This window comes from Vicia villosa, unplaced genomic scaffold, assembly GCF_029867415.1.
Source record: "Vicia villosa cultivar HV-30 ecotype Madison, WI unplaced genomic scaffold, Vvil1.0 ctg.000077F_1_1, whole genome shotgun sequence".
Classification (NCBI taxonomy): domain Eukaryota; kingdom Viridiplantae; phylum Streptophyta; class Magnoliopsida; order Fabales; family Fabaceae; genus Vicia; species Vicia villosa.
Window position 1 is genome coordinate 108,265 of NW_026705001.1, and position 16,012 is coordinate 124,276.

General features: G+C 33.7%; 1 protein-coding gene across 2 annotated transcripts; it reads left to right on the forward strand.

The window, feature by feature from the left end:
* Positions 1–1,191: 1,191 nt before the first annotated feature.
* Positions 1,192–5,153, forward strand: LOC131623676 (uncharacterized). 2 transcript variants are annotated; one of them, XM_058894685.1, is made up of 3 exons: positions 1,192–1,559; positions 3,145–3,654; positions 4,102–4,433. In XM_058894685.1, the coding sequence occupies exons 1-3, from the start codon at positions 1,311–1,313 to the stop codon at positions 4,204–4,206; spliced, it is 864 nt and encodes a 287-aa protein (XP_058750668.1). In that variant the 5' UTR covers positions 1,192–1,310; the 3' UTR covers positions 4,207–4,433. The 2 variants fall into 2 exon arrangements, with proteins under 2 accessions (XP_058750668.1, XP_058750667.1); XM_058894684.1 differs by lacking the exon at positions 4,102–4,433 and adding an exon at positions 4,518–5,153 and having other exon boundaries at positions 1,202–1,559.
* Positions 5,154–16,012: the final 10,859 nt, after the last annotated feature.

Below are 16,012 nucleotides of genomic sequence, written 5' to 3' on the forward strand. Positions count from 1 at the left end.
AAAAATTTAAGTTTAATATATTCAACTAAAATGAATTAAAAAAAAATGAAAAAAAAAATTAAAAAAAAAGCCCTAGAACTAAGGCGCCAAATGGTTTGGCTTCTAGGGCAAAAACCCTAGACTTATGCGCCATTCCATTTGGCGCAAACATATTGGATTTTAGGGCATGCCAATTCATTTGGCGCATGCACCCAAAATTTACACTTATACGCCATTTCATTTGGCGCATTCAGTATTCTGATATCCCAAACCTAGACACTTTGGTAAATACCCCGAAAACATGGTTTTTTTCGTATTTTTTTTATCAAACCTGGTTATTTAAATTTTTTTTTCAAATATTGACATATTTCATAAAAGAAATAATTATTATGTTGATAAACTTACCAATGCATATTACAAGTATATACATAAAGAGTAATGCTATTCATACACCCAATTGTTACACCAATACTTACACCCAACAGTACTTTACAGTAGTCATCAAAATTTGGTTAATGCAGTGTAAACATTTGGTTAATGCAGTAATGAAGTTGGTTAATGCAACATCCAGGTATTAAAATAATTTTCAGCAGTCACCAAACTTGGTTAATGCAATGTAAAACCTTGGTTAATGCAGTAACAAAGTTGGTTAATGCCACATCCAGGTATTAAAAATATTTTTTAGCAGCCATCAAACTTGGTTAATGCAGTGTAAAAATTTGGTTAATGCAGTAATGAAGTTGGTTAATGCACGTCCATGTATTAAAAATAAACGTATGTACAAGAATAATATTCGTCCGTACATAAATAGTATTCGTCCGTACATGAACAGTACCATCCATACGTGAACAATACCGTCCGTACATACAGTATAGGTGTAAGGTTTGGTGTAAGAATAACATTTCTGATACATAAATACACATAGGGACTCAATAGAGTAAATACGAACTTGCTAACTTATGAATTTTGTTAATTTTTTTGTTTTGAAGCTTTAAAATTGGAGGAACTAATACTTTCCAAAAAAATAAATAAATTGGATTAACTAATTTTGTCTATTTAATTTTAAATCAAATATTAAATCAAGCATGTTTAAAAAACAAAAATCAATCAAGCACGAGTGCGGGCTCTTCGAGATCTTTCTCAAGGGTTTTCATCAAAAACCAACTACAAAACTCCACAACCGTTAGATCAAACAACACAAAACCCCATCAAACGGACCCTCCTTTCCCACCAATTTCATTTTCTCTTCAACCCCCAACCCAAACATCGCGCATTCTCCAATCGCTACTCGCCCCTTATCTCTCCCTTTCATTCTTCTACCCTCCCTTCCCATGGCCACCGTCCTCCGAACTCCCACATTTCGGACATCGCCAACGCTACTCACCACCGCCTCCGCTTCTTCCAATTATCCCAAAACCTCTAGGGTTTCCCTCACATCCTCCAGGAGGAGGCTGTCGCCACTTAAATCCCTCCGGTTGAATACAATTCCCTCCACGCGGTTTGTGAAGTTAGTACCGTTTGCGTTTGACGGAGAGACCGAGGCTCCTCAAGTTCAAGACCCGCCTGAGGTTCAGGTTCCGGTGAGTCTTCTTTTTCTTATTTCAAATATTTTTTTGTTCTATTAATTGCTCATTAAGTAGTGAATTATAGGTTGCAGAACCGTAAGGCGACAATTGCTGTTGCAGAAACCCTAAAACTTTTGCTTGGTGGCCTCAATTGCGGTCTTTTTGCAGTTGAAGAGCACAATTTTTAACTATGCTTTTCAATTTGTTTTGTCTATTATTTTTACTATTGTTTGTACAAAACCCTGAAAACAAGAAACAAATTGAATACCCGGGATATTGTTGTAGTATAAACTGAAAACAGAAAATCATCATAAAAAAGGCATTTGTATTATTTCACAGACAAAATGTATTTATTTGTTTGGTTTATCTTTTACAGTTTACTAATTGTTTTTGTTGTATTGGCTATCACGTTCTCTAAGGGGTCTGAGAGCAATGCAAGGTTTGAATTTTTGAATTGGATGCACAACACAAGTGTTGAGATCGAGTTTAGGTAGGGTTGCTAACTAGCTATGAAGTACCGAAACCCCGAATAAGACCCGACACTGACATGGCGACACTGGTAATAATTTGAAAAAATAATAAATTAAACGTAAACACAAGTGTCGGTGCAGGTGTCTGACACGGACACACATTTTTTCAGTGGTATTGGTGCTACATAGCTATCTAGTAACTGCTTCCAAACAGTAGAGAGGGATTGGTTGGAGAAAGAGTCTAACAGTCAATGACTGGTTCCTATGGTCTAACGGTCTTGTAGTGAAGACAATTCACCTTTTATAGTGAAAGTTTTAGATCTTTCAGACTCCATAACCCTTCAATGTAGTGCATGCTTGTTTTTTGGAGAAACAATTTTTGGTTTTAGACTGAAACTTGTTGCCAAAATCATTAAGAAGAATTAAAATTCAAATTGATTTCTGTTTACATGATTTATGCTCCAATATTATGACAAAACTTTATGACGTTGTTTGATTTATTTTATCTAACTGTCTCTTGTCTCAGTTAGTGGGAAAAGGCTTTGATAGTTGATCTTTTCTTGTTGTAATTGTTTTTTGGGTAATACTAACTTGTGCCCCAAGGGCACAAGTTAAGAGCTAGATATAGAAAAAATTACTTGGAAATTGTATATTTCTTTCATTAAAAATTTATAATTAATGTTTTTGATTATTTTTTTTCAATACAAACTTTTCATTTATGGGTTTTTTAACATGTGCCCCTAGGGCACAAGTTAGCATTACCCTTGTTTTTTTATAAAGTCTTCTCAGGATGCTGCAAAATAAAAATAAAAATAGAAGGCATGAATATATGATTATTTCTTACAATAATAAGCTAATTCAAAGATGCATACAAACTCCTGGAAATTCTAAATTATAATTATTAAATTAAACTACAACGTCTTATGCTCATATAAAAAGGAATCAACTTACAAGGAAACAACTTCTGAACAGTAATTCCCAGCCACCAATGATTATATTCCTTTTAACTGGTCCTATATTAGCTACTCTCCATTAGTTAACTTGAACTCTATTTTGACAAACTTCAAGGAAAGTATTATGATCGATTAGTTCCTTCTTGGTGTTAAATTTCTGATACACCAATTCAACAGGATTCTTCAGTTGGTGCGGAGGATAGTACAGTTGATGAGGAGCTCAGCGATGCTGGTGAAACACCTGCTTTAACTTTGACAGCATTACTACAATTTTACAAAGAAGCATTAGCTAATAATGATGAAGCCAAAATTGCCGAGTTGGAAACCTCATTTAAATCCATCGATGATGAGATAGTAGCTCTCGAAGCGAAAGTGGATTCTTTATCTGAAGAACTATCAATAGAAAAAGATCGTAAACTAAGGATTGGTGCAGACTTTGACAATTATCGTAAGAGGACCGAGAGAGATCGCCTTTCACTTGTCACAAATGCTCAGGGGGAAGTTGTAGAGACTTTGTTGCCTGTATTGGATAATTTTGAGAGAGCCAAAGCTCAGATTAAGGTGGAGACAGAGGGAGAGGAGAAAGTAAACAACAGCTATCAGAGCATATATAAGCAGTTCATTGAAATTCTGAACTCACTTGGAGTTGAACCAGTGGAGACAGTTGGAAGTCCCTTTGATCCAATGGTAAGTTAGTCAGCAATTTCAATTTATAGTTGAATTCCAATAAATCCTCTTTCTAGTTAGAGAAAATCTCATTATCATACAGGTGAAATGATTTATCCACAAATGAAGCTGATAACTTCTTTTTTTAAAGGCAGTATAGCACCTAACAGTTTATATTTACACTCTCAGTAGATATATCTCTGTTGTATGCCTGCATAACTTTTAAGTTTCAATACTGTAGGTGGACACTTTTTTTGGTGGGTTGTTGGTAGACATTTTACATTTACATTAAAGTTCATTTTTGCTTCTGAGTATGATGTAACCTTTGAATTCTTGCAATATTGGTTTGAGGTTTTAAGTATTTTTCCCCTTCTCCAAAAAATTTCTTAACTTTGTTTTCTATATCTTGGCCCACGTCATCCTTTGTTGATATTTATGGCATAATGCTGTCATCTATGATTTATGCAGGGGCGCAAACGAGTTGGCTCGAAATTCAATCGTGTGCTTGATGAATTTTTTCAAACACTGTATAAAGTTTCTTCAGGTTTCCTGAAGACCTGGATACCTTTTTAACTCTTAAGCAATTCTGGATTGTTTCGAGCCAACTTGGTGAGTTTAAGAATGTGTCAGAGTCAAGAAAGAGTAGGCTTTGTATCAAAATGTGTATTAAAATATCAACACATATTTTTTAGTTAGAGTTATTCCGTTTGATGCTTGTAAGATTATTTGACTCAAACATTTTTGTCTCAGCCTCTGCCTCAAATGAAACATGTCGTGCTTGGTCTATTTTATCAATATTTTTAGAAAGTTTCTAATGGTATAGAAAATTGATAGTCTTGAGTTTTTTTTCCTGATAAACTATGTTTTCACTTTACTTGTAAAAGCTACATGAAGCAATTATGCGCGAGGATTCTGATGAATTTGAAGATGGCATTATAATTCAAGAATTCAGAAAGGGTTTTAAACTTGGTGACCGCCTCTTACGTCCATCAATGGTGAAGGTATCAGCTGGTCCAGGACCTGCAAAGCCGGAACAAGAAGAAGTACCTGTGGAAGAACAAGTCACAAATGGAATTTCTGAAGAGAATGATGTCAATGCAAAAACAGAGTCTGCTTGAAAGGATAAATCTTTGCCTGGATTCATTTTTGTACAAGTATATCAGTTTAATCTCCAAGAATTTAATGATGGGTGTTACAGTTGCTCAAGAGATATTCATGTCAGGGAACTTAGTATTATGAGATTTTGAATTATGATTTCAGATTTTTATGTCCTTGCATGGTTTTGGTAGAGATGACTAAATTTTCAGAGGTACTATGTTTCTGAAAGGACCCCAAGTAAGTTGCAATGAATCAAGTGTTTGGCACCTGGAGTTGGGAGAATAGCGTGAGCTTTTAAATTAAGGTTTTATAATGACACTATTTCTTCATCTTATTGCACATTTATGTATTATTTAGCTAAGCTAGAATCAATTCTAGTTAATGTATCCCTTTTAAATTAAAGTTTTATAATTACTTTTAAAGATTATTTATGGAAAAATCGTGTCCATTTCTAAACCTGATATATGTTTAGTTTACTTCTACTTAGACCAAGCTATATCCTTCTCAAATTTATATATAAATCTTTAACGTCTCTTATGTTTCCTCTCTCGTCTCTACTGTATAAGCATGCACCTTAATGTTGGCTCTTGAATGTAAGTTGCAAGGCATGGCTTAAAGTTGACTATATGGTACAGTCCTATAATTGCTAAAGAAATAGTGTTGCTCCAACATGCATTCTCACGATAGGGGTTACTCTTCTTAGGATTGTTCTCGCACCAAATCTCTTGAATTTAAAAAGGCACTTTTGGACATTTATAAATGAGTCATATCCTCATTTTTGACAAAAATTAATACGAAAATGTGTCTTTGTATAATTTACGGAAGTGCATATTGATACGGGATTTTAATAAAAAACGCGTTAAACTCTCACCCTCCCTCATTTTCAGCAAACCCTCAAACTCTCTCAAATCACTTTCAAGTTTTTATTATCAACATCCAATCAATCAACATTCATCCAATCAATCAACATTCATTCAATTGAAGTCTCAACGTCAACTACATATTTGGTAAGTCTTTGAATTCAATTTTTCCGCATTCGATTTTTTATACATGCATTTAGAAATAGGAATAATATGTTGCGCAAATACATCGATATATAGGTTGTTATAGTCATTGTTAGGTAGTGTACTGCATTTTGTGCATTTTTGGTACTGTGTTTATGCTATTTTTTTGTTTTTCTGAATTACAGGTTAATATGGAAGTATTTTCATATTTGTTAAGAATTTGATTTTCAAAGAATAGGAAATTGCATTTTTGTATTTTATCTGTCTGCATTGTTTGTTTTGATTTTCAATCACTCATATGGGTTTGATTTTTTTTCTGTTTTCTATTGCCTGTCTGGTTTGATTATAGGTAACATGGCTGATAATAAAAATCGATTGATGTCCAACAGACAGTCACAACATGCACCCGTTTGCTTGAAAAGACTCCAACCCACACAACTAGCAGTCGTTTCTAGTTCATTTGATGCATATGTGTCAACTTATGGAGTTCAGACATCTTCAACTTCGTCTTTCCGGAGGTAGGTATCACTTGCCGCTGCCCCGGAGGCTCCACCTGTCTAGGTTGATGCATATGCTGTGCAACCATTCTTGAGGAATTTGGAGGCGGTCCGTATGACACATCACTGTTGCCTTTGTATTACACATCATATCATTATATAAATTTATTATTATGGTATAGTTATAATACATGGTCTATTACATCAGTGTATTTTTAAAAAAGTGTCAAATTTACCACTACAAAGTGATTACAGAAGTGTATATCCATATTTTTTACGAAGATACATTTCTAGATTAAACTATGGCAAAATTAGAGTGTGATTCAGTTACTAATGGATGTGCATATGGAGTTATTCTGGAGATATATTTTCGGATTAAACTATGACAAAATGAGGGTGTGACTTAGTTACAAACAGATGTGTGATATTTTAGATATGTATCTTCGAACTAAATTATAGCAAAAATGAAGGTGGTGTTGAGTTATGAATTGGTTTGATAAATCAATAATTTTTTTTAAAACTTATTTAATATTGTTCAAATTGTTTTCACGACCAACCTCTTAGAAGATATAAAATCAACCAACTTTAGAATAGTAACCTATATCATATTTTTGAAACCCACTAAAAATTTTCAACAACCTTACTTAAACCTACTTCAGATTATAACCATTTTCCCAAAATTTGATTTTGACAGACAATTTAATCATCCATTTACTCTCAACTTCATTTTTCATCTCAAATATAAATAAATGTAACTTTAAATCTTTTTTCGTCGTTTTTTTTATGTACTCTCTAAAATAACAGTGCAAAAATATTTCAAAATGATACTTTTGAATGATGAAAATAAGTTTCGGAAGGGTCCATTTGATAAAGTTAATTTTTGATTTCATTTTATGACATGGTTTCAGTTACGATAGAACTGGATGCCAAACCAGGGCTCTATGAATCTGTTGTTGCTAAACTATATGTTTAGGAATAATGTTTCTAAACTAAATGTTTGAGGAACTAGATGTTACCAAGTCAATGGTTGAGAAGATTGATGTTAGGGAATATTTTATGAGTGAAAAGAAATTTATTTCACGAGATGATTTGTTGGACTAGATTCATTGTGAAGCTATCGATTTAGGTTTTTTCCATAGTTATTATCAAGTCATACTTTGGTTCTAATCGGAGAAGTTTTCGGGAGACAATGATTTTGTGCTGTGGAAAATGAAGACGTAAACAATCTTAACTCAAAAGAAGTGTATTGAAGTATTATAGAGTGATTCGTCGATGCATGGACTCCTAACAAAAACATAGATCACCGAAATGGTGGATAAATTCAGAGTTCCATTATCTTGTATTTCAAGGATAAAGTTCTAAGGTTTTGTTTGGATTCATGGAATCGGATGGAGCGGAGCGGAATGAGATGAAATAAAATAATATTTCATTGTTTGAATAATTTAAAAACGGATGGAGCGGAGCGGAATGAAATGATATAGATTCTATTCCGTTCCATCACTTACCATCATATTCATTCCCTTCCGATTTGGGTGGAATGAACAACTTGCCTTGTTCCGTCCTCAAATTGTGAAACAACATAATGATATATTCGTTCTGCTCTGCTCCATTCCGCTCAGTTCATTTCAAGATATCCAAACATAGCCTAAGAGAAGACACCAAGGACAAGACTATGATTTCGATGTGGACAAAACTTGTGTCATTGTATATGACCAAGTTTTTGGTTACAGTTGTGTCTGAAACAACAACTCTATTTATTCTGAATGGTAGAGAACAAATTTATAGTGGAGTAGTTAACAAAATTTCACAAGATCATTGATGATTTGGAGAATATTGATGATGAGGACAAGACTCTTCTCTTGTTAAGATCGTCACCCATATCCTTTTAGAATTTCAATGATGTCCTACTTTATTGTAAAAAAGGTACCATTACTTTAGATGAAGTACACAGAGTTGTGAAATCCAAGAGATTTTTAAAGGTGAAAGATTTTAAGGAGGAAGTAGGCATAAAGAGCTGTCCAATTTAAGGAGGTTTGACGAGTCAAGGTTAAAATGTTTCACTTGTTAGAAAATTGACCACTTCATGAAGGATTGTCTTAGAAAATTGTCGACTCTGTTCAAATTGTAGTTGTACCAGATGAGGATAGTTATGAGAGTGATGGTGCACTAGTGGTGCCGACTTCGAACATTAAAGAGTGTTGGATCATGGATTCAAGTTGCTCATATCCTATGTGTCCAAGAAATAATATTTTGAGTCCCGAAGTTGGAAAAAGGTGGAGTAGTTTGCCTTGGTGAAAATAGGGCTTGCAAAATTTATGGTATTGGTATGGTCAAACTTAAAATGTTTAATGATCATGAGTTTATTTTCACAGCATGATATATATTCCAGAGATCAAGCAAAATTTGTTATCCACAAACTTTGATGATTTAGGCTATTGCGCTTGAGTTGAACATGAGGTATTGAAGATTTCACATGATGAAGTGATCACGACCAGAGGTTCTAAAATATGTGGGTTATATATTTTAGAAGGTTTTAATTTTTTTGTTTATTCATCATTAGTTAGTTAAGACTTTTATGACAGAAAAAGCTATGAGATTTGAGGTTTAGGCAAAGTAGATGCATGAAGTTGTTTCAGAGCACTTTAATGAGTTTTGTAAAAAATAAGAGATACAAATACATTTAACAACTGAGTTGTCATTGAGTTTCTATGGTAAGGGTGGTGCTAAAGCATCTTACTTGTTAGGGTATATGAATTTGATAGAAGAAACATGAAGATGATGAGATACCTAACTAAAATAAAATAACCAACGAAATTTAAAGAGAGAAGATTTTATAGAGTGCACCAAAGATTTATACATGTTCGGTGTTGAAAGAGTATTGTGGTACTTTTAGATTATCGTTTCCTCAGGGATTGGTGCGATATCACCGCCGTTCTATAGTTTATGTTGTCTTGAGTTAACGTTACTTTGGTTTTGAGTTTGCAAAAGATCATTCAACAATTTTAGTAGCAAGGAGTAAATTAAAGAAAGTTCTAAGTTTAAGAGAATGTATCAAGATTCGATATCACCGACCTAACTTTTTATGTCAACCTATAAATATATATACATGAACTTCTTAACGATCAATATAATTACGTATCGACGTCTATATCGTCCGTGTCCGCAACGATATAGTTGGATTTACCGTATTGTTTAACCGCCGATTTCTCCACCGTTTAAACAATACAAATAACGTTTTCTAAACCGATACTAAGTAAATATCAAACGCTAAATCCATGTCTGCAATTTATAGTTTGATAGATGATGAAATTAGATCAAGGTACAAATATTGATGTCTCAAACATTTATACCATAGAAAAGCTTTAACAAACAAACTACACCATCTATATTGATCATAACTTGTTCATACACATATATTCACAAGAAAAACATACAAAAGTATAGGAGGATTACATCTTATCTTGATACAAAAGAGATTTAGCTATCCATAGAAATGGTAGCTTGCTCAAGAAGGTAAGGATGAAGAATGACAAGCATCTACGGCGATTAATCGACGATCAAGGCTTCAATTCTCCAATTCTTCAGTTGCTACAGTAGTTTAGGGTTCTTTAAGCTCTGAAGAATGTCTAACTCCCACAAATTCTGTTTTGGCCCTTAAATACAAAAACAAAATTACGCAGACCGCGCTTAGCACGGTAAAGCCGGCTAAGCGCGCTATCCCAAAATAGCTAAACCGCCCAACCGCGCTAAGCGGGCTCCAGACCAGGCTTAGCGCGGAAGTTTCTGCCAGAACTTCCTTCTTTTCTTCAAAACCGCGCTTAGCGCGCTTCTACCGTGCTTAGCGCGGTACCTTTTTCTAGAATTCCTATCTTTTGGTCTTGGAATATCTTCAATTCATTTTCCATGGTCCAAGCTTCCATTTATCTAGCAAAAACTACAAATTCCAACACAAATTTCAAAGATAAGAACTATTCGACAATAAAATAAATATAAGAATATATATATATACCAAATGATAATAAAATACTAATACTTTGCACACAAAGACTTGAAAGTTACCAAAAATTACCCAAGATATTAACACAATTTGGTAACTAACAACTCTCCCCAACTTAAACCCTTGTTTGTCCTCAAACAAAAACAATAAAAATCTTCAAGAAACAACAACTTTAAAGAACAAATAGTCACATGAGCACAAATGGATGGTTCAAATTTCAAAAGTACGTCAAGATCAATTATTATTGCTCTCACAAAAATACCATGATTAAGAAGCTAGTTCTATAAACAAATTCTATGTCATAACTTCCTAAAACAAAATAAGTTCAAGAACGAATCACAACCTACACACATCTCTAGTAAGAGACAAAATTGAGGATCCTAACACTCACACAACAATGCCGCCAACATCCAGAATCAATTATGCATTCATTTACACAACATTTATATAAAAAGCGTAAAAGCAAGAATCACAAAGACTTTAGGGTTGTAGCTTGGCTTGGTTAACAAGGAAGTGCCATTTCTCAAGGCCATTGAAACGAAAGGGTCAATACCTAAGAGAACATTCAAATCACAATTACATCCACACATCCTTATCAACCAATCACACACTTTTATTGCTCAAGAGTTCACCCTTTTAATTTAAAGGAAACTAGCTATATACAAAGCTCTTTTCTTTTCTTTTTCTTTTCTTTTTCTTTTCTCTCTTGAGCAATCACTTATTTTCTTCTCCACACCAATACAACCATTTTTTTTATTTCTCCCCACCTTGAATATTACCACCACATAATCACGAATGCTCCCTATTCTAAGGCAAAAAGGAATCAATCCTAACCATATTTCATGGTACTCTTCAAGGTTAAAAGAAAGTCATCAAGATTAAAATCAAAAATCGGCAATTATAAACAAGGAAAAGATACCGATTGAATCTTGGCAAAACGGCTCAAAGTGGTTAACAAATACTCACACACTCACCGGGTAGGTTAGTTTTGGTAGAGAAGTTATACTCGTAATGTGAAACAAAATGCTTTGATCACTTTCATGCTTTACACAATTAAATAAAAAACGCAAGATTAAACATAATAAACACGAGTTAAACGCACATTGTTGGTATCCACAAAATAATATATATATATATATATATATATATATATATATATATATATATATATATATATATATATATATATATAATGGAAAGGCTCCTCACACTAAATTTAGTACTAAAGTGATTCATAATTGAACTATTTTTGCAAAAAAAATAAAAATGACATCTAATGTGTTAAAATAATAGCCTAAAGATCATGGTATCTTAAAGAAAGCGATAAAAAATGTACATTGCTTGTACAATTTTCACATTATATCATCACCTCCTCATTTGTTTGTGACTATTCTCTTCTCTTTTCTTTTTTTTTTTTTTTTAACAAGGAAGTTCCTTCAAGACAATTACTTAGGACAACTTAAATTAAACACAATTGCATATGTATATAAAAATATAAAGAACTTAAACTAAAAACTTAATAAATTAAAATCAAACACCAAAAGGTGTCAAAATATCCAAAAGGCATAGTGTCATACCCCAAAATTTGCCCACATTATTTCTCTTATTCAAGCTTCAAGTCCATATGCAAAAGCTCATAGACACACTCTCCCATACAAGGCCCTGAACTAGGATTTAGGTCAGGCAAAAGAAAATCATTGAATCAATGGCTCAAGGTGGTTCCATAGGGTCACCAACATCCCAAAGAATCTCCCTGTAAAGTTGCAAGTCAATCAGAGCAAATTGAGTCCCTCAAATCTTGATTAGGTCAACAGTCGACTCTCAAGGGCAAAATAGTCATTTCAAGTCAATATACAGTCAAAGTTCAAGATATTTGGTCAACAACATCCTCATAACCCTAAAATAATCTTTGGGCATGAACTGAAAAAGTCAACCAAACTTTGAAAATTCACCAAATATTCATACTTCATCAGAAAAATTCCCACCAAAGCTCATTTTAAAGGGAATTCATTCCTCTATCTAATGGTCCAAGAATCAGAGCTCATAGGTCAATGGTTTAAAAGATATGGCTTCATACATTATAGGTCCTTTTCAAAAGTCAACAAAAAGACATTTTTTTCAAAAGGACATAAAATGAGAATGAAAAATGATTTTGATATGGGACCAAAGACACTAGTTAGAGGAGTCTCTAAGGTTTCCAAAATGTCTTAGAACACCTCCATACCTCAAAAATTGAGGGAGATACACCTTGTCAAAGTTGGACTATTTTGTGAGGAAAATGTGAAGAGAAAAGGTCACAAAATCTAAAATCTTCCAAATGGGCCTATGTTCTACTAATCCAATCTTCACTTTGAGCCCATGCACGCCCTATGATGAGATCCTTTTTATTTTTAAGCTTTTATTATTTATTTTATGGTTTTTATTATTTTAAATCATAAATTAAATACATAAAATCATAAAAAATAGATAGAGATCTTATTTTACTCCAATCCCAATCAAATATATTACATTAATGACAAAAATTTCGTGGTCTTGAGAGCTTGAGTGAAAAATATTGGATTTGGACTTATTTAGAAAGGATTAAAATATATTTCCAATCAAATTTTCCAAAACTTGCAAAACAAGATTCAACAAGATTCTTCTCAATTTTGTTAACCTAAAACCTTCTCATATAAATTCATAACACAACCAAACCCTTGGGGGAGAATTTCTGCAGCCAAAAAACTTCAGAACCGAGTCAAAAAGTTTCAAGGAAACTCAAAGTTGAATTTTGAGTTAGAGATCAATTCGTGGCATTCCTTTGATCTTACTATGTTCCTCAAGCCTTTCTGAAGCTAACAGGATTGTTGCACAAGAACAACACCTCCAGAAAATCCTCCAATTACCCGAGGTAAGTCGTCATCTTCTTTGTTTCGATTTCATTCAATCATGCATCATTCTGGTAATTAGAGTTCATATATTTGTTTATTATGGTGTTCTGATCGTTTCTGGAAGAACAATTGCATTTATATGACCATGTGAGGGTTCTGCCATGGATGGGGTTCGAGACCTCAAATTAGGGCTTTTCGTTTTAGGGAAAATTATAAGCCATTGCAGGTACCATTGTGATCGTGAGGATGAGACGATCTCATTCATCATATCGCGGAAATTTTTTGGTGTTGTTTGCTTGTATTCGTAATGCCTAGGTTTTAGCTATGGAGGTGTGCCGTCACTAAAGGTCGTTACAGACCTAAGACGACGGAAGCTGTGAGGAAGATGACTTCGTGTCATCACGTGAGTGGCCCAATTCAAATGGGAAGCGCGCGCATCTGGAGAAAGAAAAGTTTTGGATCCGGTACAACATGCTTCACGCGGATGTCATGCTCCCTCAATGTTCCACCATCAGATCAGGCTTCCTCCAGATCCAACGCTCTAAGCAACGCAGGTGTACCATGCTCCCACGCGCGCCGCCACACACGATTATATGCTAAGTCCCTCAATTTTTTTTTATACTTAATTATACAAATTCCTTTTTAAATTATTTATATTTATATATGAATATATGTTTTTATCTATTTGTTTTTTTTTCTCTTTTACTTACAAAAATTATATTTATTTTTATAAAAACTTTTTATATATGATTAATATTTATTTTATTTATTTTATTTTTATGTATCTTTTCCTTTATTATACTTGTTTATTTATTATATTATTTATATTTTATTTTCTTAATATTTTATTTATATATTTAATATTTATTTTTAATTATATATTGCTTTACTTTTCTTGTTTAAATTATATCTAACTATTAAAATATTTAAAAAACTCATATTTATTGTATTTAAGTTCCAAAAATTTCATAAAAATATTTTATTACCTGATTTTATTTTCTTATCCTGATTTAATTAATTAGGTCGCGAGACCAATAATTAATTAAATCAATTCATCATTACACTCTACTTGAATCTCAACCAGGATTGATAATACACTGATTTGTTTTCTTTTCTGTGTTTTATCAGGGTTAGTAACATGATTCGTCCCAAGTGCGCGCCTTCAACAAACCTCGAAGTTAAGTAATTTAATTTTAATTTAATTTAAATTATATCTAGATTATTTTGATATTAGGGTTTGTTTTGCATTCATCTTCTTCTGCCTTGTCTCTCTTCAGGGTTAACCTTAAAGCACCTTAGCAACCATATCAAATCAAATTCAAAAGCTAAGTATTATCTCGTATCTAATTCAAATAATCGTTCTTTTTTCATTTTATTTTGTTTCCTTAATAAATTAGGGATAAAATTAAATATCAATGAACTGCCTATACACTCACGCCTTATTTGTTTCTTTGCTCATTCCTAATGGTCAGAGTTGATGCTTCTGGCAAACCCTTGCCCTCAACCCTGTCAGGCAAATGCCAAGCTAAGTACCTTCTCCCTATGCTATTTTTAATTTATTATCCTATTTTCTTTTGTAGTTAATGAGGTTTGCTCTCGAACTTGATAATGCACTCACTATATGTTTTCTGTCTTGTCTTTTCCCTTTTCAGGGTTTATCAATTGCCAAAGCTACGTTGTTGGTAACCCTAAACCTCATTTTATTTTATGCCTTTTATTATTATTACTTGTGTCAAACCTTGATAAGGGATCCGCTGGTTACAATTTCCCGCCCCCTTTATTGCTTTATATTATTGCGTGGTTAGTAATCTTAGGGAGTGCAAGCCTTAAACTGGATTAGAATAACTAATTACAAGATAATATAATTGAATATAATCACATGATTGGTGCACACACGCACGCTTTTGGGTAACCTCTCTGTTGCCTTGTTGCCTTGTTGCCTTGTTGCCTTGTATTTTTGTAGAATAAGCCATGTCCCTCGAATTCGAGGATACCTCAGCCACGCTGCCTCGAATACTAAAGGTCATACGACCCTAAATGATGCTGCCTTCGATACACAATATGACCTCGACCCTCGGAAGTTGCCTACGGAAAAAAGGCTGAGGTATCTTCTGGTTGCCTAACGAAAAATGGCTTATTCTGATCCTTGCCTTAGACTACCTGCCCTTCTATGGCATGGGACAGTCTTATGGCGAAGGATGCTTCGACGACCCTTCAACCTCCAAACGAAAGGCTTCCTGCCCCCTTATGGCAAGGATAGACCCTTTCATTCTGAAAGGCTAAAAAGAGACCTATCATCTGAGTTTAAGGTAATTGCCCCTAATTGCCTTGCAATGCTCAAACTTTTATTATATTCTTTCTCATAATTTTTCAAAAGGGCAATGCTCATTTACGAGCTAAAGTCCCTATCTCTTTCGTCTACATTTTCTGAACAAACGAGCAAGCAAAGCAATTAAGAGCCCATGGAAAACCATGGATGCAAAGGGTGCCTTACACCTTCCCTTTGCATAAATTACCCCCGAACTCAGATTTCTTTAAAAGGTTTTTTTCTGTTTCTTTTAGCCTTTCCGATTTAGTTTGGATAAAATAAAAGTCGGTGGCGACTCATGCTTAACCGCGACATTTCGATCGATAAAAAGTCAGTTCACCGTATTACACATAGTTATGCCTAAGATCCAAAATACCTCATCATTTAAAAGGATGGAACAAAACATATTGTAACACCCTTCTAACCCCCACGGAAATTAATAAAATAATTTTCAGAGTAAAACATGAAAACAAGGGTGCCACAATTCAATTTGAAACAAAATTATCACCAATTTATTGTCATGCTTTCACTAAGGAACAATCTGTCATAATACACAAACATCTCATGTTTACACAGCGGAAAATTCATCATACGGATAAGCATAA

Bases quoted from the DNA above. Each gene is read 5' to 3' on its own strand.
- LOC131623676 (XM_058894684.1), top strand. From the start codon at position 1,311: ATGGCCACCGTCCTCCGAACTCCCACATTTCGGACATCGCCAACGCTA. The intron at 1,560-3,144 runs GTGAGTCTTCTT...CCAATTCAACAG, and splicing joins CGCCTGAGGTTCAGGTTCCG to GATTCTTCAGTTGGTGCGGA. The intron at 3,655-4,517 runs GTAAGTTAGTCA...TACTTGTAAAAG, and splicing joins GAAGTCCCTTTGATCCAATG to CTACATGAAGCAATTATGCG.